General features: G+C 44.5%; 1 protein-coding gene across 5 annotated transcripts; it reads right to left on the bottom strand.

Annotated features, from left to right (window-relative positions):
• Positions 1-282: 282 nt before the first annotated feature.
• Positions 283-27,396, bottom strand: SH2B1 (SH2B adaptor protein 1). 5 transcript variants are annotated; one of them, XM_040356260.1, is made up of 10 exons: positions 26,145-27,395; positions 16,868-17,712; positions 16,075-16,176; positions 14,076-14,167; positions 13,833-13,942; positions 11,590-11,778; positions 10,438-10,649; positions 10,180-10,351; positions 4,855-4,954; positions 1,506-1,615 (listed from the first exon to the last, which is right to left on the bottom strand). In XM_040356260.1, the coding sequence occupies exons 2-10, from the start codon at positions 17,684-17,686 to the stop codon at positions 1,597-1,599; spliced, it is 1,815 nt and encodes a 604-aa protein (XP_040212194.1). In that variant the 5' UTR covers positions 17,687-17,712; positions 26,145-27,395; the 3' UTR covers positions 1,506-1,596. The 5 variants fall into 5 exon arrangements, with proteins under 5 accessions (XP_040212191.1, XP_040212192.1, XP_040212190.1 ...); XM_040356257.1 differs by lacking the exon at positions 4,855-4,954 and having other exon boundaries at positions 283-1,615; positions 16,868-17,709; positions 26,145-27,396; XM_040356258.1 differs by lacking the exon at positions 4,855-4,954 and having other exon boundaries at positions 283-1,615; positions 11,590-11,724; positions 26,145-27,396.

Consider the following 27,396-nt stretch of genomic DNA (forward strand, 5'->3'; position numbering starts at 1 on the left):
ATGAAAGATTTAAATCAGATTGTCTGAACCTTAAATGGGCTTTTTTCAAGCATTTGCTTAACCTCAGTCTCTCAGCTCCCAAGCATTCATTGAAGTATCCAACAGCCAAGCCATTTCTGTTAATGATTGGGCCTGTTATGTGATGATGTTATGCATACTCAGAAGCTGGGAGTCAGACTACAAGCTCTGGCAGTTGACCTGAAAACATGAAAGAGGGATTTCAGGTGACCTCTTACCCTTGATCCTCAAGCTGAAGAATAAAAAAAGGCAGTTGACCTCTAGGAAAGTTCAAACGTTGACAACTTTATTGTTCCCTTGTACGAGGTCCCAGGCAGGTACTTTTTTTCCAGAACAATAAAAATTATCAGTGTCTGAATGTTCCTGGAGTGCAGATTTCCCTTCCTAAATTTATTGGGCAAAGGACGAGCCCCCACCAGCGTTTAGCACTGGCAAGTGACCCAACCTAGGGCTTGAGAGCAGCACACTCTACAATTCTGTCTAAGCTTCAAGCTAAAGTGTCCAGCTTCAACAACAATAAGTGTTGCTTCAAATTAGGGCAGATATAAACCTTTTATTAGCAAGCCGGCTTGCATGATTTCAATTATGACCGGTTCTCTTTGAACTCACTGGCTACATGGAAGGAGTCAAGAAAAGCCTCTTTCAATCTTTTTACCCCAGAGGAACCCTTGAGATAATTTTCAGTTCTCAGGAGTCCCATGCTAAAACCAAGCCAGTTAGAAAAATGCCCATAACATGGCTGGTCAGTAGGAAGAATTCTCCCTTTACAGGGATGGTTAGAATGCCACCATTACAGACAGCTTAAAAAGATAACTGGCGCCATGCTACTGGCTGTACCATGTGTTGTTGGCCCTGGAACTAGGTAGGCACCATCAGATAGGAGCTCAATCAGCCACAGAACCTCTAGCAACCTCTTGTGGAACACTGGTAACAATGGCCGGTCTAGTCTGTAATCAGGAACATTGTGGTTGAGGTGAGCCCTCTTTAAAAGGGTGTAGTGTACCATATTAGCAGACCTTGAATGGACCTGTTAGTATGAAGTTTAGTGTGTGCCCGGTGTCACCGAGCTGTAGTGTAGTTGAAAGATTCCTATATTATTCACATACGGGGGGAGGAGCTGCAGTGGGTTTGCGTACTCTAGTATCTCTGGTCTAGCCACGTTAGTGTGTCTATATCAGAAAACAAGACTGTGTTTCTGCCTGGGAAGGCAAGCTGAAAAAACAGCAGGATGGGAGCAAGATCCAGCAACCAAAAAATCGGTCTGTTACTTAGCCTGACCCCACTTATACAAAGGAATACTGGTTGTTTACAGCTCGTGCGCGTGAAGCAGCATTGGCATCGCTCATATCCTCCGAGCTGGCGCCCCCCGGCTGCAACTGCTGCAGGCGGACTGCGGCCTCCTCCTGATTTTCGACAGGTGATGCGCCCTCCTCGTGCTGAGTGATGGGAGGCTCTGGAGGAGGCCGGCTGATCACAGAATCTTCTGGAGGGGAGGTGCTGGGCGGGTACCAGGGCGGCTGCATGTTCCCCTCTGCGCTATGATGCCGCGACAAAGGGTGGGGGGGCAGTGGGGGAGGATTACGGCTGCTGGCTGCCTCTGCAAACAGGAAAAGAAAAAGAAATATAAGACACACATTCATGAGCCAAACTAACACCATCTTGAATATAGATCTAGCGGGTGTTTAAGTACAAAATCATCTCTAAAGCTATAACATAAAGAGGAATTTGCAATGATCACAGGAGGTGTCCTACAGATGCAGAAAAGGGCATAAAAAAACTTTTATCTCTTGAAAAAGAAACCAACCATTCACCAGAGAAGAATGTAAGAGCACCATACAAACTTAAATAAGGACTGAAAAAATAAAATAAAAAAATAGAACTATAGGCAAGAAATAAAAATCACATACATGATTCAAGTTGCCCATAACAATAGGACTGCATTGTTTGTTTCTTTAACTTCCCACTGTAAAATATGCCTGTTGATCCTGCCAGTTCCAGTGCCAGTACCATTCATCCACCATAAATCTAAGGCAGGAAGTAAATTATTATAAAAAACATTCTAAAACCCTAAAATTAGTGTAATAAAATAAAAGCAGCGCTGTAAACAAACAATGCAAGATGAAAAATCAGTTTTCACAGGTATTCAAAAATAATGCCAATGTCCATAAAAGTGAATATGTGCACAAATTCCAAAAAATATAATTGATTGTAGATCCCAGGATCCAAAAATACAGGAAAAAAAGAAGAAAAGAAAAGCGAGAAAATCGCAAAAAAATCTCCAGAGCACATGGGCCCAGAAGAGCCATGTCATCTCCTTTTGCTAGGCAGAAAAAAACTGGGGCTGCATGATGCAGAGAGAGGGATGTACCCGGGGGATCCGCCCCCTGGGAGGTACTGTACTGTGTGGAGTGTTTTAACACTTAACATGCTGTTTTTCTGCCTAGTCAATCTCCTAAAAGGGAGGATAATACCCCAAGGTGAATTGCTGCCGTGTCCGTCCATGAACGGAAGAGAAATAATAATGGCTTGCAATCTTCCACCACACCCGGTGTCAGTGAATCCTCTACCGTCAGATGCAAAACTCTCGTGTTCGGCGTGTAAATGTGTACAAAAAGACCTCACTGGTAGGTATAGCAGATAATCCCAGTTCCAATCAATTCACTGCCAGAAAGCTCCGCATGTAAATAAAATTAGTGCTCAAAAATAGCGGGATACCGTAAAATCAGTTTAATAACACACTTAGATCTTCAAATATAGCATGAATCTCAAAAAATAGAGCAATACACTGCACAGCAAACACTCGCTCAGAGAGGAACAGAAAACCGAGTATATTGGTCGCGGCGTACCAAAAAGGTGTCCACAGATCGCTCACCACCTCCCCGCTGTTCCTTCCTGGAGCTCCGCTTCCTTGATACGTCACACGTTCACTTCAGATGGTTGTCGCAAAGCCACGCCCTGACATGTTTCGTCATAAAAGACTTAGTTATGGGATTGATTAATCCCATGACTAAGTCTTTTATGATGAAACTTGTCGGGGCGTGGCTGTGCAGCAACCATCTGAAATGAACTTGTGACGTATCAAGGCCGATCAAGGAAGCGGAGTTCCAAGAAGGAACAGCGGGGAGGTGGTGAGCGATCGGTGGACACCTTGGGTCCGCCGCGACCAATATACTCGGTTTTAGGTTCATCTCTGAACAAGTGTTTGCTGTGCAGTGTGTATTGCTCTATTTTTTGAGATTCATGTGAGTGCTATATTTGAAGATTTAAGTGTGTTATTAAACAGTGAGGTCTATTTGTACACGTTTACACGCCGAGAACACGAGTGTGTAAGGCAATTTGAGTTGGTGAGTTTTGCATCTGACGGGAGAGGATTCACTGACAACGGGTGTGGTGGAAGATTGGAAGCTATTATCATTATTTTTTCACAAACCTACTTGATGCGATATATGGACTTATATTTAATTAATATTTAAACACATTTATATATATTTTTGGGAATTTGTGCACATATTCACTTTTGTCACATGGTGACGTTTATGGACATTAGCATTATTTTTGAATACCTGTGAAAACGGATATTTCATCTTGCATTGTTTACAGCGCTACTTATATTTTATTACACTAATTTTAGGGTTTTAGAATATGTTTTTTACGGTTTGATTTTTTTTTTTTTTTTAAGTAGCCGATTCACTCTTGCAAATTTGATTATCGCCATTTGTTCATAAGCGCAGTGGTGCGAACACATAAAGGGCGGATTCATCTTTGTTACCATTATTTACAGGCAGTAGATTATGCAATTTACTTTCCTGCAACTATGTGTTCAGAATGGACATTAACCCGTTGCCACCTGTGTGAGATATCTGTGGCAGCAAGTGGGCGACACCCACATGCTGCACATACACATCTTAGCGGCCGAAGATTCTGTGCAGAGAGCGTGCTCACTGCACACTCCCAGCATAGAGAGAGCTATCACAGATGGCTCTTGGTCCTGACTAAGGATTGATAGCTAGAAGGACATGGTACGGGCCCCAGAACTCCAACTGGGCGATTACAGGAATCATATGGAACCCAGAATCCCAACTAGGTGATTACAGGCATGGTATAGGCCCACAGGATCCACGCTGGGAAATGGTTTTGCCAGAACAAAAGGGTAACAAACAAGGTTTTTAAGGTATAATGGAGGTAATGGGTAGAATATTGTCTGCTGTCCCATTATAAAAAAAAAGGAAAATGCTGGTTGCACATAAAACGCTCAATACCTCCTTATGTAAAGACCCCCTGGTTTTTCATTAGACTGAATCACACAGAGAACAAGTTGAGATGGGCTTCTAGTAAGAATTCCAATATTATGTATTAAATGATTGTGGTTGTATTAGTCTTCTTATAAAAACTGTATGATTACCCCAATATTTACTTTACTTACTCTGAAGACAACATCCAGAGGGCTTAGTTATGTTATTATAATACATGAGGTCTCCTAGCTCATTAGGGTGCCTAACATGATCAAAAAAGCAAAGCTGTAAAAATGAATATTCAAAGCCATTGGTGACTGGTAATCTAACATTGTGGTGTTCTACAAAGACAGAAAGCCTCATGTAAGTTAGGTGATGTGCAGTCTTGAATTTATTAAGAAACTACAAGTCCCAGCACACCTTATCAGGGCAATGCTGGGAGCTGCAACTCTTCTGCAGGTTGGCTACTGTGTACAATCCCAGATAAACCCCACAATGCCTGGTGTCTGCACAGGTACACCCCCCCCCCTAACTCTCACCTCCCTGGGAGGGGATTATGGGAAGGGACACAAATGGGGCATGAATGGTTGTAGTCAGCACTTACATACAGTCATTCGCTCCAATGGAGATGGGGTTTGATGGTGAGTCTGGGATGCGGTGAGGGACCTCACATACGGTCGTTCTACTGTCAGCCCTGTCTCGGCCTGCAAAGAACAGATGGTGCCCAATCAGAGAAGAGGATGGAGTGGAGAGGAAGGGGAGGGGGAGAGTAATGCATGTGGAGGGGGGGGGGGGGGGGGGAGAGGAGAAAGCACTTAGAGACATCTCCTCTGCTGAGCATATGCGACTTCCTCTGGTAGCCATCTTGTATAGAAAATGCAGACCTATCACTACAGACTTCACATCTTATCTGCTCAACAGAGCCAACAACAACAAATTCCAGCAACCAATTGCGGGTCACATGATGAGAATGTTCAATTAAATCAGACTTAAAGGGAGGATTCCACTTTTCAAAAAATAGCTAAAACATAAATAAAAAAATGTTCCCAACCTACTAAGGTCAGGTTGAGCTGTAAAAGTGACGGCACGTGGGCTGGATTTTCAGTCTGAGTGTGTCAAGGTGATGATCAGATGATCACAAACTATCCACAGCTTTTCATAAAAGCTTTTTCAGCTCTTTACAGATGGGGAGAGACTGATATTTTATGCTGACAATTGTCAGAATCCGATCTCTTCCAGCCAAAAACACTGCGCATAATGTTCTAAGGAGTATTTATTGTGGGTCATTTATTGTGGGTCATGTGCCATTTAACAAGTATGGATGTTGAAGTCAATCTAATGCCTCCTGCTAACATAAAGGGAATATGTGGCCAGGCCATGGACTTTCAAATATCTACATATTCTTAGCAAACATTAAATTAGCAGCAGCGGGACTCGGGAAAGAGTCCGCCCGGGTGCCACCAAGGAAAGTGGCGATGAAGAGGAGGGACTGGAGTGCCAGCGGGGGACCCCAGAAGAACAGGATTGGGGCTGCTCTGTGCACAACTATTGCACAGACCAGGTATGTATAGGCATGTTTGTTGTTTTTATAAAAAAAAATAAAAACAAAAAATGTATTAAAAGAAAAAAAGCTGAAGGTTTACAACCACTTTAAAAGATCAAGACCCTTTCACACTGTGTCGTTTTGCAGGCGCTATTGTGCTAAAAATAGCACCTGCAAACCGACCTGAAGCAGCCACTGCTGTCTCTCCAGTGTGAAAGCCCCGAGGGCTTTCACACTGGAGCGGTGCGCTAGTAGAATGATAAAAAAAAGTCCTGCTAGCCGTATCTTTGGAGCGGTGTGTATACTGCTCCTGCCCATTGAAATCAATGGGGCAACGCGGCTATACCGCCGGCATAGCGGCCAAATAGTGCAGCAAAATTGGAGGTAAAGCACCACTAAAAGCGGCGAGGGAAAAGCGCCGATGCTGCCCCCACCCCAGTGGGAAAGGGGCCTTAAAGTCTGCCAAATCAATGCTGGGAGGGGAGGGAAAAGCGGCGACTTTAGTCACTGCAGCCCCAGGATACCCAAGATGTTGCTGTTCCTGCAGCATGAAAACAATGCAATATCTCACTTGCAAAACTCCACATCACAATGCCAGATCTCTGTGTGCGCATACACGAGATCTGTCACTGCATCATTGGGGAAAGGGGATTGCAAGAACCAGAATGTGTATAAAAGGATAAATGCTGCACCATCACCAATAGTTTATTTGTGAGTAATAATGTCTGATCTGATGTTCTATGTGTTTTCAGCAATCATCACATACTCCGAAAAAAAACAAAAAAAAACAAACCTCAACCAAACAATAAAACAGCAAAAGTCCATATCATTTTGAAAGTAGTAGTCCCATGCAAAAGCCCAGGTAAGTGCAAGAAAGGCTTAATTTACACGAGACGTTTTAAAACCTCCCCTGAACGATTTAACTTGACAGATAGCAATGTTTAAAAACTTCAGTTTTGCCGCGCTTGTGTTTAAAAAAAAAAAAACAGTAGTCAAAAAAACAATAGTCAAAAATGTATCTCCATTAAAAACGCCTCCAGACGAAACGTGGCTAAACGCGCGTTACCGTGCTTAAACGCGTTTTCAAGCTGTTACAGGCATTTGGGCATTTCAAATGCCTTTGAAAATACGTCCTGAACGCATTTTTTTTGCTTTCAAAATAAATGCTTCTAAACTCAATTTCCTAGAAACCACCCTGTGTACATGTACTGATAACAAAGAGGAGAGTTCAGGGGAAGCTGAAACTAAAACACCCAACTGCTCCTAAACGTCCGTTTACCAGCAGCAGTGTACATGAAGCCTAACACCTCCACCACGTTGAATCACCTATTAACCCCCACAACAAAAGTCAATATGCGCTCAACAATAGATGGACTCCTTTCCATCTGAATCAGTAAGGACTTAGCAGTTCAGGTGGGCGGATGGATAATTCAGTGTGTATTTATGTGTTAAAAGACAATGAGAACCCATATAGTGCCCCCCCCCCAAAAAAAAAAAAAAACCTACAACATGAAAATAAAAAGCAACTCACATGTATTAAGATAAGACATGAGCCTTTATAGCTTCATACATTTAAAGCTATAAAGGTTCAGGTCTGGTCTTAAAGAGGTTCTTAGCCCTGTAAATACAAATTTTAAAGTCAGCTGCTACAAATACTGTAACTGCTGACAAAAAAAAAAACGTACCTGTCTTCAGGTGCACGTGCGGGCATCCTAATTGTGGGCAGCCGACTGACTCCTTCAGCATCCAACTGGCTGCCCACAGCTCATGTGTGAGCCACACTTTGCCGTGCGATTTGTCCCGCAGTCACCTGGGATCTGTGACAGGTCCCAAGAGACTGTGGATGGGGGACAAACTGATCAAAATCAGGTACCCTCTCCTCCCGGAAACTCAAAAAAAAAAAAAAGCCTACATATTGGAGAGGAGGTTAAAGCGGAGGTTCACCCTAAAAAACAAGTTCCTACCATGCCATCCAGCATGAGCTACAGTATGCCTTTATTTATTTATTTTTGCGCCATACTCACAGTTTAATCCTTTAGTTACGTTTCAGACTCCCCGCGGGGAGTAGGCGTTCCTATGCAGAGGGGAACACGATTGACGGCCGGCTATGGCGCGTCACGATTCCCGAAAATAGCCGGAGAAGGACTCGGCTCTTCACGGCGCTATACGGCGCCTGCGCACAGACTAGGAGCTGACTGCGCAGGCGCCGTGAAGAGCCAAGTCCTATTTCGGCTATTTTCGGGAAGCGTGACGCGCCATAGCCGGCCGTCAATCATGTTCCCCTCTGCATAGGAACGCCTACTCCCCGCGGGGAGTCTGAAACTTAACTAAGGGATTAAACTGTGAGTATGGCGCAAAAAAATAAAATAAAGGCATACTGTAGCTCGGCGCTAGTATGCTGAATGGCATGGTAGAATTTTTTTTTTTTTTTTTAGGGTGAACCCCCGCTTTAAAAGGAGAAAAAGCGGAACTTCCCCTTTTGGGTGAAGTTCTACTTGAAAACATGCGAGTGGCTTTTAATTTTTACGCTTCGTTTTTTTTTTTTTTAACTAACAGTGATCACTGTTATTAAAAAAAAAAAAACTAAGCATATGTTCTCATTGTCTTTTAACATGTAAATACATGCTGAATCATCCATCCACCCACCTGAGCTGCTGAGGTTCAGAGTCCTTGCTGATTCAGAAGGAAAGGAGTCCATCTAGTGTTGGCGCGCATATTGACCCTTATTGTGGAGGTCAATACAGAGAGGTGAGAGTTTGCAAAAAAAGAATTCACTGTGGTGGAGGCGTTTTGTACTTGCAGCACTTACCTGGAAGTGATATATATCACAAGTTGTATTATATGTATTTTGCCGTTTTATTGTTTATGATTGGTTGAGAGTTTTTCTGATTATTTTGATGATTGCTGAAAACACATTAAATATCAGATCACAGACACTCACTGGTTATTACAAATAAACTATTGGTGATAGTGCAGCATTTGTTCTGTTATGCACATTCAAGTTATTTTTCTCACTTTATACATGGAGCTTTAATTATTCGCACGCTTGTGCACAGATAATTACTACATGCACAAAGAACCAGGAAGTGACAGCCGAATGCCAATGGTACAGAAGAGATGGTGGCACAGGCCTGGGCGTGCAGCAGAGAGGATAACAAGAGGGCAGTATGTGATTCACTAGGCTAGTGAGAATGTTTATTGTACATTGAACAGCAAAAAAAAGGTAAAAGAGGGATTGGGCAAGATTTTATATAGGAAGGTGGAAGGTCCTCTTTAACCACTTGCCTACCAGGCACTTTCACCCCCTTCCTGCCCAGGCCGGTCATGCAACACTGTACCCAAACAAAAATGTTATCATTTTTTTTGAGACAGGTGGAGCTTTCTTTTGGTGGCATTTAATTGCCAGTGGGGTTTTTTTTTTTGCTATAACAGATGAAAAAAGATTTTTTTATGAAAAAAATAAAGTTTTTCTTAGTTTTGGTTATAAAATGTTGTAAAGAAGTAATTTTTCCCCTTCACTGATGTGCGCTGATGAGTCTGCACTGATGGGCACTTATAGGCTGCACTGATGAGGAGGGCATTGATAGGTGGCACTGACTGGCAGCATGACAGGCACTGTTGATCAGTGCCCCGATTATCAGTGTAGATGTCCCTGTATGGATTTGCAGGTTATCGGCTCTACTCTACACATGTGCTTTGAAGCATGAGAACAGGAATGCCGATAACCGGCAAATCCTGTTTACATTGTAATCAGCTGATCACATGGTAAAGAGCTGTGATTGGCTCTTTACCACGATCTGTGATCAGCTGTGTCTCAAGGGCACAGTGACCACAAAAGCCTGCGGATGTATGCAGCAGGGGGCACGTGAGAAGAGCAATCACGGGAGGACGTTATGTGACCCTCCCCGCAATGTACGACCACGCTGAAGCCGTTACTTGGCTATAGCGCAGTCATGAAGAGGTTAATGGCATCAACAATTATTTAAAACTTAGGCATTGATTGGTCAACAATGCCTGGGGCTAGGGAGAGTAAAGGGGGTTTGTTTTAAAGCTCATTCAGTGCTTCTTAAGAATATGCAAATACTTGAATGTCCATAGTCCTGCCACAGATTCAATTTAAGCTATTTTAAAGCCCATTAGCAAAGAGTGGAGCTGCAGTTAATGGCACAGCCTTTCATGTCAAATTAGAGACAGGGCAACAGAGGGATCTGTAATAAAAAAAACTTTGGTTAGAAGTAGACTTTAGGGCCTCTTAAAAAAAGAGGGTCAATACATGGATATAAGCAGCCGTGTAAATCTCCAGCTGAAAAAAATGGCTGTGTGCCACCAGACTGAGATTAAATAAGTGCTGACATATTTTCTGCTTGTAACGTGAAAAACACTTACCATGCAACCTTTGAGAAGACACCACGTAGCTGATGAGGGTGACATCACTTGAGCCCCCTGACTCCAGAGGTATCGGGTGCACGCGAAAGTGCTCTAGCATGTCGAAGATGGTCTGAAACCAGAGGTGCTGCACTCGGCACTGGCCATCCTCGTTCAGGGACAGACGGAGGTGCTATGGGAGGAGAGAGGGAGTGCAAATCACCCTTTGAGGAAAGAAGAAAGACAGAGCCGGCACAATAGAGATAAATAGTGACTGACCTTGGCTTTGCCCTGGAAGTTGAAAGTCAGCACGTACTCCCCTCTCCGAGTCTCACTCTGCCGCACCAAAAAGACACCGTGGCTGTTGGTGCCCCCTGCAAGCACAAGCTGGGCCGCTTTGAGTCGTGATAGTGTACCATGGAACCATTGGTACTCAGACAATGGGTGCTCCCCATCTCCAGGTTCCTGCTCTCCTTGGCATAGGAATGAAGCTAGAAAATGGAAATTAAAAAAAAAAAAAAAAAAAAAACACAATATATTTCAAATAGGAGTTAGGGACCTTATATTATAAGCTCCTCGAGGGCAGGGACTGATGTGAATGTACAATATATGTGTAGTGTGCTACATAAATTGACAGCGCTATATACAGTAAAATCTATGGTGCGCTTGTGAATGAAAAGCTATACAAGAACCTGTAATAAATAAAATACAATACATTTGATAAAGAAAATCGCAACAAAAATAGACTTTAGGTCTACACTATCTATCTTATAAGACACTATGCTGAAACTGAATACCTGGTCGTTAGACCCATAATGAAAGGTCGATAAGTTAGCCTACTGAAATTTTATGTTTCAATTAAATAAAGAGTTTGCTGTGCTTGGTATCTATTCTTCTGGGAGTTTTAGGTTTTCCTGTATTGTATATAGAGTGTTCCACACCTCCTGCTACATTTTACATAATATAAATTAAATGCAAAAGGGAAAGCCTGACCTCCTCATAATGGGCACAGCAGGTCTGCAGATCTGAGAACTCAATGCAGGGATCTCAACAAAAGAGAGTCCCAGAGAGAAGAAGAGACGGTCAACCGAATCATTTTTGCACCATCTACCTGTATGGACCGACTCCACCTTCTTAAGGCAAAGCCTACACCTTACCAGGGTGCACTGGTAGCCATTGCTTACTTGATTTTGAAAGTGCAAGCTCCAAGGCAGACACCTATGACAAGCCTTAAAATCAGAGGGTCACATATGAAGATTTTATAGGTAGTAAAAGGTAAAAGTGTTTACTCAGATCTGCATTGTGTACGACTTACTGCTTGCTAAAACTTGTGAGGAGGAGTTTCCTTTCCTTTCACAAGGAACCCATTAGAAGACCCTCACTGTACTCACTCCTAAATAAGCAACTGAAATCTACGCAAACTCTACGCACCTGCAGTGTCTGGGGTGTCTGGGAAAGGGGCCCCCATAGCGTTTTGCGGTCTCTCCACTTCGTCGATAGGTGCTCGTGGAGGCAGCTCTGGCGGGAGAAGCTCCATAGAGTCAAAGTGTGAGGCGGTTATGGAAACTGAAGTGGGTGAGATGGATGCAGAGGGCCGGTCAGAAAGGCCACCATAGGCTCCTATCAGGGAGTAAAGGAAACAATCACGCAAGGTCCCCCTCACATCTTTTTTCCCAGTGACAGGAGCTGAAGTAACACCTGGTTGGGAGAAGCATGTGTCATCACTGGGCCAACCAGCATTGTCTCACTTTAAAAATTATTTTAAATGTATTTTTTTGACGCTGTACCTTTACATCTCTTATCAACTTTATTGCCATCACAAAGGATGTTCTTCATCCGTTGTTATCATAATAAAGTAAAAAAAAAATGTAAAAAAGCTAGAGTGTCAAAAAAATAGCTGGGGCCGTGACAAGACCTCTTTATGGAGAGACCTGTGTTCCGTTAGACCCCAGATCTCTCCTCTGCCCTCTAAAGCAGTCAATCAAACCAAGAACGGTTTGAGCGATTGCTTTACAGCCGAAACCAGAAGTGTCGAAAATCCTTGTCACTTCTGGTTTCATATACAATAGAGAAGATCAGGGAACAGAAATTTCTCCTTAAAGCGGGGGTTCACCCTAAAAACACATTTTTAACATTAGAGCCAGCAAAATAAGGACATTTACTGTATGCAGGTCTTTTTTTTTTTTCTCCTTACATACCGTTATATTCTGATATTGTCTAGGGCTTCCGGGTTCTAATGACTGCGGGACTGGGCGTTCCCATCCCTGCCTCAGGGTTCTGATGACTGCGGGGCTGGGCATTCCCATCCCTGCCTCAGGGTTCTGATGACTGCGGGGCTGGGCATTCCCATCCCTGCCTCAGGGTTCTGATGACTGCGGGGCTGGGCATTCCCATCCCTGCCTCAGGGTTCTGATGACTGCGGGGCTGGGCATTCCCATCCCTGCCTCAGGGTTCTGATGACTGCGGGACTGGGCATTCCCATCCCTGCCTCAGGGTTCTGATGACTGCGGGGCTGGGCGTTCCTATCCTTGGATTACATGATTGACGGCTTGTGAAACAGTTCCCCTGTCGCACAACGCGCATCACCAGATTTCCGGGAAATAGCCGAGCTGCGAGTCGGTACTATACGGTGCCTGCGCAGTCAGCTCTACACGGCAGGCGCAGGCTATTTACGGAAATCTGGTGACGCGCGTTGTGCGACAGGGGAACTGTTTCACAAGCCGTCAATCATGTAATCCAAGGATAGGAACGCCCAGTCCCGCAGTCATCAGAACCCGGAAGCCCTGGACAAAAAGACAATATAACGGTATGTACCGAGAAAAAAAAAAAGACCTGCATACAGTAAATGTCCTTAGTATGCTGAATGTAATGTTAAAACATTTTTTTGGGTGAACCCCCGCTTTAATCCCTATAGACAGCTGGTGTGACCACTGGCAGCAGTTCTAGGCTTCCTAGTAAGACAGGAGAGCCAAGAAACTGCGGCGCTCAGTGGCCGGAGGGGGTAGGCCCCTTCTGCCGCTTGTAAAAGTGAACGAGCGCTGCTTTTGATCACCTTTATGAGAGAGAGGATCGCTGGCGTTAATCTTGAAGGCCTCTTGCACACTGCTGCTTAAAAACTCAGTGTTTTTTTTTTTTTTACTGATCTATATGCAGGCCATTGTTTTCAATGTGCCTGTACATACAGAAGCATAAACGTGTGCGTATAGATAAGTAAAAAAAAATGAAAAACAGAAGTCAGGTGTTGTCAGTCAGTATTTTATGCGTGGATATGCATGTAAACTTCTGAGAGCCAGAATGTATTTTACTCATGTACATGCAGAAACACGCAAAAAGAAAAAGGCCAGAAATACTGATATTCAATCAACAGTGCCGTGTGCAAGTACCATAAAGCAAATCTGTCCAGTATGGGAAAAGCACAGGTTCGCTTTAAAATTTTAAAAAAAGTTTGTCCACACACGTCCTATTACAAATTTTAGAACACAAACCAATACAAAAAAATATTAGTTTTATGTGTACCAAAACGTTAATCCTTGCCATGCCTTCTGCAGCTGGCAAAAGCTGCTCTCAGGTCTTACTAACAAAACACAGATATAACATGACGATGTAAACCAGAAGCTAGAACACACTTTCTGCTGGAGTCAGGTGACATGCATTAGGTACGTGGCTGCCTATACCTTGGCAGAGCTGCTCGTTGCTCTCCGTGGGTAACAGAGGTAGATCCCGGCTGGGCATACTTTCCGAATGGTTTATATGAATAGGTTCTGTGGGGTCAGGTCTTTCCCTACTGAGAAAAAACAAAACACAGGACAATATTACTCAGGAGCTAAAAGGATAATATAAAATTAAAACGTAATCTACTAAACTTTAGAAAAAAACAAACAAAACAGTATCTTACTGTTGAGTGACGCAAGACTTACCTAGAAATCATGCAGTCCTGTATGTCAGACAGCCAGGATCTCATCTGCAAAGGGTCTACCGACTCCAGTATGTACTCCAAGGAATTCTCTGTCTGGGGATTCAGAGAAATTAACATCAATGCCACAGCACAAAAGAAACTAGTGCAACATAGATCCACTAAGCAAACATGGGGCATATATACACATATCTGAACTGCAGCAGTGACAGTGGAAAAGCTGTAAGGAAATTGATTGGTCGCAATGTTCAAGAGATGATAGCACAGTGTGTGTGTGTGTCTGTTTATATATATATATATATATATATATATATATATATATATATATATATATATATATATATATATATATATATATATATATATATTTCGTATTTATCGGCGTATACCGCGCACTTTTTTGCCCTGAAAATCAGGGCAAAATCGTGGGTGCGCGATATACGCCGATACCCGCGCCGAGTTTGAATACTGCGCCGGCATATACAGAGCGCAGTACACTCGTGTATAGTAGGGCAGGCTCGGCTCCTCTCGCGCTCACGTCCTGGACGTACAGGACGTGAGCGCGAGAGTAGCCAGGCTTGCCCGACTATACACGAGTGTACTGCGCTCGGTATATGCCGGCGCAGTATTCAAACTCGGCGCGGGAAAGCGGGGAGGATGCCGCAGAAGGACGCCGTACCCGACGAAGAGGACACCCGAAGCCGCAGACGGACCCGACGAGGCCGCCGATGGAAGCCACGCAAGACACCAAAACTGTAAATACTAAAATCTTTTTTTACACGAATGTCAGGTCCACTTTAGGGGTGCGCGCTCTACGCCGGAGCGCGCAATACCCCGATAAATACGGTATATATAATATTATATATATGCACATGGTTGCTACTAGTTACTAACATCCACCATATCACCCTGCTGCCAGACCTCCATCTATCACCTCAGAGACAATGAACAGTCATTTGCGTTGTTTTGTTCTTTATTGATTTCGCTCTAACGAGAAAACATCCCTTGTAATAGAAATAAGAATGACAGGTCCTCTTTATTAAGAGATATGTGGTCAAAAAGACCCAAACATCTATCATTTACCAATAAAAACAAAAACATCAAAAAAAATAATTAAAATTATTTTTGAACTGTTGCTTTAACAAAAAAAAATGTTTTTATTTATTTATTATGGCCTGTGAACAGGAAGCGACGTCAGAGGTTGCTTCAGTCTTCCAAGGGCATAGAGATGAGTGGCAGCCATCTTGGGGTCTCTCTTCTCTATGCCCAAAGTCAGCATTGGATCACTCCCAGTCTACTGATGGGTCAGGTAAGCTTAGGAACGTCTGGGAACCGGCGGGAACATCCTTCCCTGCCTCTTCCAAAAGTGATCTTGTGGCGAATCCTATCTTACAGAGAATCAGTCATAGTAAACAAAAAATACCAGGGTTACGGCAGCCATTATTCTGGTATTTAACATCAAAGCAATGATATATTTTTACTATGGGCTGGTCGTCAAGTGGCAAGGACTGTATTTCAAGGCAAGCGTTGTCTGCTATAGTGTTAAATCATTAGATACTAAATATAGATTATGGAAATCTAACCACTTTATTTTAAACTATAAGAAAGATACCACTTTAAAGAGACCCTGTCACTTTGCTCATTCCCTCTACATCATAATAGGGCTTCAGGGTATGGGGAAGCCCTGACTTTCCTTATGAGACCATGCTCAGGTCTGACCAGCCAATCACTAGGCCTCAACACTTTCACGTATGCTGCCATGTCGTCATTCTGGTCTAATGTTCTACACCAGTTGACACTGATGCTTAGGCAGACAGGGAAGCTGTGATAAGAAGGTGGCAACAGAATGTGGCTGGGTAAGTATGTGTCAGTCTCATTTTAATATACATCAATAGAGTTTAAAAAATCACAATCCAAAAAAGAAAACCCTAATAAAAATCAAACCATTTTTGCTTTTAGAATGAAATAAAAGAAGCCTGGCCTGTTCCACCATGGCTCCTTACCTTCAACACAAACGTGTTTTCCTTGTCTGGCATCTCCAATGACGTTGTGGTCCGTACGTCAGCAATAGACGTACATGGGATGCTGACCCGTGGCTTTGTGGCCTAAAATGTAAAAAGAAGCGAAAAATAAAAGGAAAGGAAGTATAAGGGGACATATAGCAGGCACCAAAACAGTCACCATTAGCTTTTCAGGATCTCTACCCTGTGCTGCTGGACTCTTCTGAATAATCAATACTCTTTGGGTAGAGAGCCGGTAGGCATGCCGCTTCTATATGACAGGGCTTGGGAACTCAGCAATCTATAGGGGCATGCCCAAGCCTCTTCATAGAAGTCAGATATTGAAGAGAAGTTCTGTGACCTCTTAAGATGCCATCTCTCATCATCAAATAGCCGGGCAAGAGAAAACCATGGAGAGAGATTTTGCTTTGCGAAGGACGCAACAGGAAAGAAGAGGAAATCTTTACAAAGTGAGAGGAATTCCCCACCAAATTATTTCTCTCTTGAACATGCCTCCCCATTTAAAAAAAAAAAAAAAAAAACCTGCAAGACAAAGGCATAATGAGCTAGTATGCACTGTATGTGGTCCGTTGGGAGCGGCTTCCTGATATAAATAAAATAAAAAATAAAAAAAAATACTTGATGACTGACTCAACCAACCCAGCAGCTTCAATACTCTGGGCCGCTAACCTAGAACAAACATGCAGATAACCGCCCCTGACTTTACTGAACTGCATACTTGTTCTGGTGGTCCAGTCCCTGAGTACTCTCCTTTGCGGATTTTGTTATGGCTCACCTTGGGAGGAATGTAGAACTCCAATAGACACCCATTGATCTCAGGTTTTCGCAGGAGAAGCCGGCACTTCTGCCACCGAGCCCGGCTGCTGCTGTTCACCTCTTCTGCCACCACGAAGTTCAAAACCCCTTCCCGCCGCACGTCCCGCAGTTCCAGCCTGGGGGCCGGAGGTCTACTTAGCCGCAGCTTCTCAAACCTGTGTGTCCATCGTTCTCCGCTTGCCCTACCGGCTGAGGAATTGCAGTTGCTGTTGGCCCCCGTTTCTTCGGTGGGGGACTCCGCCGAGCTTCTCCACTGCAGAATCCCCCGGACGCTACCCCGTACGCTCCGACTAACGTTACGCAGCGAGAACCGCTTCTTCAGACGCGGTTTGGCCGTGGTCGAAGAGGTGGAGACGTCCTCAGAGCTGTGGGACTGACTGCTGGACAGGCCGGAGGTGATCCCAGAGGAGTCCTGGCGAGGCTGAGTCTCCACTGGCGAGGCCAGGGAGGAGTCACTGCAGGTCTCCGACAGGTCCCTGGTCGAGGTGTGAGCACCTGTAAATGGAGCGATGCTGCAGTGAGTGGGAGAAGGGCCGTCCGAGATATGGGTCTTGTTCACCTCCGTCTCAAAGTGCTCCACGAAAAACTCGGCAAACCGTTTGGAGAAGCTGCCCTCCGCCCCCGGCGTGGCGTACTGTGGATTCTCGGTCAGGAAGACCCGGAACCGCCGGGCGAAGTCAAGAGCAGCAGAATGGGCGTGAATCTCACAGAACTCCTTCCAGTTCGGAGATGGAGAGGAGGAGGAGCCGAGTCCCTCTAGGGGCAAACTACCATTCATGGTGGGGGCTCCAGCTGGATCAGCTGCTAAACAGAGAAAGAGAAACAAACCGATTAGAGGAGCATGTTCACCAAAATGAGGGAAAATACAAAAAAATATTACGAGCATTTAAACAACTCAACCTCGACCTCTGGAAGATTTACTCCCCTTCATGACCAGGTCCTTTTTTGCGATGCGTTACTTTAACCCCTTCCATACAGGGCACTTATACACCTTCCCGCCCAGACCCATTTTCAGCTTTCAGCGCTGTTGCACTTTGAATGACAATTGCGCGGTCATGCTACACTGTACCCAAACTACATTTTTTTCATTTTGTACCCACAAATACAGCTTTCTTTTGGTGGTATTTGATCACCTGTAGGATTTTTATTTTCTGCAACAAAAAAAAAAAAAAGACAGAAAATTTAGAAAAAAAAAGTTATTTTTTTTTGTTTCTGTTATAAAACATTGTAAATAAGTATGTTTTCTCCTTCACTGATGGGCACTGATGAGGTGGCACTGATGATGGGCACTAATATGCGGCACTGATGGGCAGCACAGATGGGCATGGATAGGCGGAACAGATGGGCACGGATAGGCGGAACAGATGGGCACGGATAGGCGGAACAGATGGGCACGGATAGGCGGAACAGATGGGCGGCATGTATGTGTTGTACTAATGGATGCCAATCAATGCCTGCCAATCAGTGATGCCCATTGTGAGCACTGATTGGCATCCATTGCGGGCACTGATTGGCATACCTTTGTTTTACATCCCTGGTGGTCTAGTGGCATCCTCGGGAGGCATATCTTTGTTTTACATCTCTAGTGGTCCAGTGGGCATCCTCGGGGGGGCTGTGCTGATAATTGATCAGCACTCACCCCCCCTGTCAACGGAGCAGCCGAACGGCTCTCCTCTACTCGCGTCTGACAGACGCGAGTGAGGAAAAGCCGATTACGTGGTAAAGAGTCTCCGTGATAGACTATTTACCTAGATCGGTGTTGCGGGGGGGGGGCTTGCCGACACCCTGCAACAACGTTTGCCGCGATGCGGGGGCGCGCAGCGGCTCAATATCCTGAGGACGTCACCGCAAATTCCTACCAGTGACACCAACAATGAGGCCCAATGTCACCAACGTTGGGGCACAATTCCTCCCAATGACACCAACGATGAGGCACTTACAATGACACCAATGATAGGGCCCAAATACCACCAATGATGGGGCACAATTCCTCCCTATCACACCAACGATGGGATCCAATGACCCCCAAGGGTGGGTCAATTCCTCCCAATGACACCAACGATAGGGTCCAATGCCACCAATGATGGGGCATATTTTCTCCCAATGAAACCAACGATGGGGCACAATTCCTTTCAATGACACCAACGATGGGGCCCAATGTCACCAATGATGGGGCACAATTCCTCCCAATGACACCAACAATGGGGCCCAATGAGTCCAAGGATGAGGCATAATTCCTACCAAAGACACCAACTATGGGGTGCAATTCTTCTCATTGACACAAAAGATGAGGCATTTACTCCAACTGATGCTGGGAAATTTTCTACTCCCGATGGCCACAGTCCGGCCCCCCTAAAACCTGAAGGACAGTAAACTGGACTGGAAAGTTTGGAGACCCCTGGTATAGTAGAACCTCGTGGATATTACTTACCTAGGAGATACTATTTTTTTCGTTCCAGCGTGGGCATCTTCGTTACGTACATCCCCGCAACAAGCGAAATCTATCAATTGAGTACTCTCTCTTTGGTTCCAACACGTGGTCCTTTTCTTTTATGTCTTCTATTTTATGTATTCTTTTGGATGCATCTAATGTTACGTTTGTAATAATTGTGTAATATTAAAATATTTTGTTACGTTTTTTTTAGCAAAAGTGCCTAGAAAGTCCATCTTTTTTTCTCCAAATCCTTACCATTCATTGATGGTACCGAGATACTACCGATAATTTGGTGCCGTTTGTAAACAGCCGTTTCATGTTCAGCTCACCGATCACAAAATAAAAAAAAAAAAAAAAAACTTTTTGTGACTAATGACCCCCGGAAATGTACAGCCCTTCGTTGTACGATCCTCCCATATGCTGGTGTACAGTCTTCATTGTGTTATCTGCCCAAAGCACGATCTTATCATCTGATTGTTCCACAACTGGGTTAGTAAAAGTAGATTGTGTAACGGTTATTGCACAAGACATGCAAATATACAGAGAGATTACAAGTTATACTTAGAACAAGGAAACCTTACTGAAGAAATAAGGAAGAGGCCACGGCTGTTCTCTCCTATTTATGGAATTGCTAATGACCTGGCTGTGTCTGGCTTGAAGCAGAAGTTTTCTCTGCTTACATTCTGCCCTCCCCGTTTCCTCTTTGACCCCCTTCATGAACAAGATAATGAAATGTTTAAATAAAACCTTTCCGTTTTCATAATATAACATATTTTAGACTCAGTGATGTCACTTCTGGGTCTCTCTGCTTCCCTATGCAATGCAGGAAGATCATAGCTGGTGGGAGGGGCCAGCAGGGGGCTGTACCTGTAGTTCTGATTACATCACAGCACCCGACCTCAGTCCCCCTTCTCCCAGCCCATCAGGACTGAGGGCTCTGCTCTTGGGAGGAGTTATGCAAATATTAAAATGTCCTGATGGGTGGGTGTCAGACTGGGAGGGATGGGAGTTTCTAGGCAGGCGGCATTTGCCCCAGGTAATGACCACGTGGGATTCTGAGACTCCATGACTGGAAAAACAGAAATTCCTTACTTCCTATTTTGGAGGTGGGACAGGAAGTGAAGACAAATCCCCCCAAAGGGACACATAGCAAAAAAAAAAAAAAAAAAAAAAGGATAGACAGGTTATAACCCTCCCTTAATACTCTAAATAATATTTTTTTTTTTTTTAACCACCTTCTGCCTGCTGTATTGACAACTGACAGGCGCAAGGTAACTCCCTCGTTTTGGGATGACATCATACGATATCGTCCCACTCTTGCATGCTACGTGGGGGGGGGGGGGGGGGGAGAAATCGGCGATGCGCTGTGTTCCTGGGACACCACGCGTCATCAATCTCAGTAAAGAGTGATCAGCTGTGTCCAATCATAGCTGATCACCTGTAAACAAGGAAATACCGCTTATCGAAATTCCTTTCCTCACTCAGAGTGTGAGGAGAGGCGATCAGCGGCATTTTCTCACAGGGGAGAGCTACACAGATAATAAGGGCATTGATCATCAGTGCAGCCCCAACAGTACACTGCAGTGATGTCAGTTATTGTCGCCCATCAGTGCCGCCCATCAGCACCGTCTCCTCAGTGCTGCATAGTAGTGCTTCCTCATCAGTGCCCTTCAGTGCCGTCTCCTCAGTGCTGCATAGCAGTGCTTCCTCATCAAAGCCGTCTCCTCAGTGTCCATCAGTGCTGCATATAAGTGCCTCCTCATCAGTGCCATCTCCTCAGTGCTGCATATTAGTGCGTTCTTATCAGTGCCCATTAATGCTGCATATTAGTGCCTCATCAGTGTCGTCTCCCCAGTGCTGACTATTAGTACCTCCTCATCAGTGCACTTTAGTGCCAGATTTTAATGCATTAGTGCCACCTCATAAGCGCACATCGGTGAGGGAGAAAAATTGTTTCTTTACAAAATTTTATAACAGAAACTAAGAAACCTTTTTTTTCAAAGTTTTCTGACTTTTTTTTTGCAAAAAAATAAAAAACCGCAGAGGTGATCAAATACCACCAAAAGAAAGCTATATTTGTGGGGGAAAAAAAATAAGTAAAATTTGTTTGGGTGCAATGCCGCACAATTGTCAGTTAAAGCGACGCAGTGCCGAATCTCAAAAAGTGCTCTGGTCAGGAAGGGGGGGTAAATTCTTTCGGAGCTAAAGTGGTTAAAGTGTATTTTTTCCCCAAAAAAATGCATACGTACTGTGCGACATTAAAAAAAATTGCAACAAGCGCCATTTCATTCTGCTAAACAAAAACAATGGAATAAAAAAAATTATATATATATATATTTTCTTATTTTTGGGGGGGGTTCTCAGTAATTTTCTAGCAAAAAAAAAAAAAATACAGATTTTTACTTGTAAATAAAAAGGGTCAGACTAGGCCTGGTCCTTAAGTGACTAACAAGGGAACAACGGTCCCAAGATGAAGCTCATTAATGGTGGCAGAAGAGCACTTAAAGTGACACTAAACACTACTCTTATTCTCCAAAAAAACAATCCATACACATCCTCCTCTACTTAATGGCCCTGTAATCTATTTTTCATGAAACAGTTGGTGTTTCCCTTCTTCCTTCTGATGTTCTCTGTGACCTCTTGAACCTCTCCTGGAAAAGGAAACTTTCACATCTGTTTGTTAAGAGCAATGCATGTTAGTTCTGGTCATGTACACTGCACATCCCATAGTCTGTCTCTGGAGTGAGAGAGAGGGTGGCTACGTTCCTACATACATTGGGAAGATGGAGAACGGACGTAGCCACCCTCTAAGGCCCCTTTCACACTGAGGCGGTTTGCAGTCGCTATAAATAGCGCCTGCAAACCATCCCTAAACAGTGGATGCCGTTTCTCCAGTGTGAAAGCCTGAGGGCTTTCACACTGAGGCGATGCGCTGGCGGCACCGCTCCAGAAGTCCTGCTACCCATTGAAAGCAATGAGAAACCGCGGCTATACTGCCAGCAATGCACCTATGCAGAGGCGCATTGCCGGCGGTATTAACCCTTTTTTCGGCCGCAATTCCGATGGTATAGCGGCGCTAAAAATAGCTGCGCTATACCGCCAACCGCACCTCCCGCCCCAGTGTGAAAGGGGCCCAACAAGAAGTCAGATCACAGCAGGAAAAAAAAAAAAAAAAAATTGTAGATTTGGGGCCAGATCCACAAAGGAATTACGCCGGCGTATCTATCGATACGCCGCGTCACTTTTAAGATGCCCCGTCGTATCTTTGTTTTGTATCCACAAAACAAGATACGACTGAATGTGGGCTCGATCCGACTGGCGTACGTCTTAGTACGCTGTTGGATCGTAGGTGCATATTTACGCTGGCCGCTAGGTGGCGCTTCCGTCGATTTCCGCGTTGAGTATGCAAATTAGCTAGATACGCCAATCCACAAACGTACGTCCGGCCCAGTTTTTTACGTTGTTTCCGTAAGGCTTTTTTCGGTGTAACGTTACCCCTGCTATATGAGGCGTAGCCAATGTTAAGTATGGACGTCGGGCGTAGAATGACGTTCATGTTGAAAGCATTGGCTTGTTGCGGGTTAATTTGGAGCATGCGCACTGGAATACCCCCACGGACGGCGCATGCGCCATTCAGGAAAAACGTCATTTACGTCGGGTCAAGACGTATTACCATAAAACACGCCCCATCTCATCAATTTGAATTGCGCGCCCTTACGCCGACACAGTTACACTACGCCGCCGTAACTTACGGCGCAAATTCTTTGAGAATACGGGAAATACGCTGTAAGTTACGGCGGCGCAGTGTATCCGAGATACGCTACGCCGGACGTAAAGAAGCGCCGCGCTACGTGGATCTGGCCCTTGGAGGCTGAGAGCAATAGAAGGGACTTTAATAGATAGGAATACAGTACATACTTGAATAAAAAATGCAATCAAAATCTCACTTTAAAATGTATTCAAGGGCAATATTTTTAATTATAAAGTATATACTTTATTTTTGGATAGAGCGGAGAGAGATTCAAACACCTGTCAGGTTTTTCTAGCAGTCAGTGTCCCCATCCTAGTGACCACCAGGAAATAGAGGGGAAATCTTCCAATGGGGACATGTGCCCCAGTGACAACCGTCTCACAAGAGAATTCCCTCACTTTGAAGAGATTTTCTCTCTTTCACTTCCTGTTGTCTGTTGAGGACAGGAAATGAAGAGAAATCTCCCCAATAATAAGCTGTCAGGTTAGAAAAACGTTGATATCAGAACCGATTCAATCATACAGTTTGTACTGCACTGAGTTTCTCAACTCCAGTCCTCAAGGCGCCCCAACAGGTCATGTTTTCAGGCTCTCCATTATTTTGCACAGGTGATTTGATCAGCATCACTGCCTAAGTAATTACTACAGCCGTTTCATCTGAGAGAAATCCTGAAAACATGACCTGTTGGGGCGCCTCGAGGACTGGAGTTGAGAAACCCTGACTTAGACAATGGGATAAAGGAATATTCTTGAACTTTGTTTTGTTTTATCTCACAGTTAATGTGAAATTGTGTGAATGCATCAATGCAGTGCATGTTATGTCAGCTTGCATTCATTAAATGAGTTTACCAAAAAATGTAAATATTGCAGATGATACAGCCTCATGCTACATAACTAAGCTCCATTTCATGCTGAATAAAACTAAATTATTAATGTATCTTAAATAGAAAACCATCTTTAGATAGATTTTTACTCCAAAGGCATTTTATTAAAATACATTCGATAAAAAAAATAAAAAAAAATCTGAAAAATCTGATTTGAATAAAACAGATTTTTTTTTTTTTTTTATAAATCATTGATTTTATCCACCCTGTCCATACCATAGTTTGTAGACCCTATGACTTTTGAGCAAACCAATCAATATACGCTATTGGCTATAAGTCACAGATTGCCGTCATTACTAGTATAAAAAAAAAAAAATCCAGTACCTATCCCGGTTTGTAGATGCTGTAACTTTTGCACAAATCAATCATTAAACGGTTATGAGGATTTTGTTTTTTTACCAAAAATATATATAGCAGAATACATATTGGCCTAAATGTATGAAGACTTTTCGTTTTTTTTTTTTTAAAGCGGGAGTTCACCCGAAAAAAAGTTTTTAACATTAGATTGAAGCTCATTTTGTGAAGGGGAATCGGGTAGTTTTTTTAAAATCGAAGCCGTACTTACCGTATAGAGAGCGATCTTCTCCGCCGCTTCCGGGTATGATCTTCGGGACTGGGCGTTCCCATTTGATTGACAGGCTTCCGACGGTCGCATCCATCGCGTCACGAGTAGCCGAAAGAAGCCGAACGTCGGTGCGGCTCTATACGGCGCCTGCGCACTGACGTTCGGCTACTTTCGGGAAATCGTGACGCGATGTTTGCGACCGTCGGAAGCCTGTCAATCAAATAGGAACGCCCAGTCCCGCAGCCCATACCCGGAAGCGGCGGAGAAGATCGCTCTCTAAAACGGTAAGTACAGCTTAGATTTTAAAAAAACTACCCGATTCCCCTTCACAAAATGAGCCTCAATCTACTGTTAAAAATTTACTTTTCGGGTGAACCTCCACTTTAATTTAATGTTTTATAGCAGAAAGTATATAAAACAAATATATATATATATATATATATATATATATATATATATATATATTTTTTTTTTTAAATCACTAATTTTTTGTTTATAGCGCAAAAATAAAAACCAGAGAGGTGATCAAATACCACCAAAAGAAAGCTCTATTGTGTTGCATGACCGCACAATTGTCAGTTAAAGTAATGCAGTGTTGTATCGCCAAAAATGGCCCGGTCATGAAGGGGGGTAAATCTTCTGAAGGTCAAAGAGTAACTCCACTTTTATTGGGGGGGGGACATTCCCCTCTGGGTGATCTCTGTACATTGCAGGGATTTTTACAAAGTTTGTTGCAGATTCCAACCTTTTGTTATTGTGAAGAAATAACTGTTTGTTTCTCTGGGTCCATGTCCAGAGTGAATGGGAGTGACTTTATAATGATCAAACAGCTGCTGCACTTACAGGGCTCTATTCAGGAAAATGGTAGGGTTTGAATCCCTTTAGGAGTATCTCAAGGAAAAAAAAAAAAATAATAATAATATAATTTTTTGCTGCAGGGGCTGCCTGAAATCTGACATGCATCTTAGTGCAGACTTCTGGGAAATTCAGTAAGCCAATCACACAAGCAGTAAATGCGGGGGGGGGGGGCGTTCTGCACCCATCAGAACACCTCCAGGTAGCCATATTGCATTGCAAATTACAGCGCTGCAGGTTAAAAACAAAAAGGTAATTTTTAATAACATGTAACTACAATATGACTTGTGTAGCATTTGTTTACGCTATATTCTTTTTTTTGTGTTTTTTATTTGCTATTTTCTTCCCACAAAAGTGGAGTTACCCTTTAACGATGTAGTCCAAGGGCCGGCCAGATTGGATAGGTTAGGTGCATCCGCCTAATAAATAAATTTGGTAAATCTAAAAGAAGATTGTATCGTTTGTGGCCACTAGTGATGAGCTCAGATACGGCATGAACCCGCCTCAGCTATCCCGCCAGCCAATCATAGGCGGCGGAGGCAATCCCTGCCACTGCATGTAATCATACCCATTGTTTACATGTGGCAGTGAGGTGGGGGGAATGCCTCTGCCACCTCCGATTTGCTGGCTGGAGGGATAGCTCAGTCAGGTTACGACTCATATCCATACACCCCTAGTGGCCATCTTAGGACACTGCATATATCCAATTAATGAAAAAACAAAACAAAGATAGTAATAGAAATAATACCTCTTGGGATCTCTTTCGCCTCTGCCCATCCTGTCCCGGGTCCTCTATGCACAGGGCCCCCGGGATGAGGCCCTTGGCTGTTTGTGATTTTCCTGGGTTGTGGCCCCAGCCTTTCTGCTTGCCCGCTCACAAGGTAAAGCTGTGCGTCTGTCCAGCCAGTTTTAGGGTTTGGTGGTGGGGGGGGTGACAACGTCAGATGAGGTGAATGATGAAGTTGCTATGAGATGAGTCACGAGGGGCGACTCAGAGGTGTGGCCCTGGTCTAGATTCTTCTAAAGGGCCCCTGTGAAGTCAGCGTGCTCTCCCCAGAACAGTAACAGATGGGCCTCTTACTGGAGATCCCAATAACAGTGATGTGTCAGCACCAGGCGGAGATCCGTGTGACGGGAGGGCTCCCGATAAGCCAGTGACAACCTAGAAGACAGTGACTGGTCGGCTCCCAGGAGGGGCCCCTGAAACAGTACCGCAAGTATGGGGTGCTTAGGAGAGGGGCTCCTAGCGACAGTAATGGCTGCACTACTATAACGATGATGTGTATAGTCGTGTGACAAGGGGGCTCCTACAAAAGGGGCCCAATGTGACGGTAAAGTGTGGGCTCCTATAGTGGGATCCCTGGGACAGTAATGGGTGGGTTCCTATTAAGGGCCCCCGATGACAGGTGGGCTCCTTTGAAGGGTCCCCCGGTGACAGGTGGGCTCCTTTGAAGGGCCCCCGGTGACAGGTGGGCTCCTATGAAGGGCCCCCGGTGACAGGTGGGCTCCTATGAAGGGCCCCCGGTGACAGGTGGGCTCCTATGAAGGGCCCCCGGTGACAGGTGGGCTCCTATGAAGGGCCCCCGGTGACAGGTGGGCTCCTATGAAGGGCCCCGGGTGACAGTAAAGGCTGGGCTCCTATAAAGTGGCCCCTGTGACATAAATATGAGGGCTCCCTAATGGGGGCCCCAGTAAATGTGATGTTTGGGCCCCCAGTGATATTTGGGCTCCTGTGTGGGGCCCCCAGTGATGCCTTGGCTCTATCAGGGTCTCTCAGTGACAGTGATACCTTGCCCCAGTCAGGGCCCCCCCAGTGACAGTGCTGGTCCCAGTATTGCAGGTCCCCAGCTCTTGCAGTCAGGTCCTAGGTCGTTCAATCACACACAGGGCCCGCCCTCCGCTGATCCCCGGTGCCTCTTGTTGACTGACTCGGTTCAGTCGCGTCCCTGGGGCTGCGGCCTCTCCACTAGCACGCCTGCGCAGTCAGCCTGACGTCACCG

This window comes from Rana temporaria, chromosome 6, assembly GCF_905171775.1.
Source record: "Rana temporaria chromosome 6, aRanTem1.1, whole genome shotgun sequence".
NCBI lineage: Eukaryota > Metazoa > Chordata > Amphibia > Anura > Ranidae > Rana > Rana temporaria.

Coding starts and splice junctions, on each gene's coding strand:
- SH2B1 (XM_040356257.1), bottom strand. CDS start 17,686: ATGAATGGTAGTTTGCCCCTAGAGGGACTCGGCTCCTCCTCCTCTCCA. Junction 11,779..13,832: donor CAACGAGCAGCTCTGCCAAG/GTATAGGCAGCC, acceptor ACTCCCTGATAG/GAGCCTATGGTGGCCTTTCT. Junction 10,650..11,589: donor AGACACCCCAGACACTGCAG/GTGCGTAGAGTT, acceptor TCCATTTTCTAG/CTTCATTCCTATGCCAAGGA.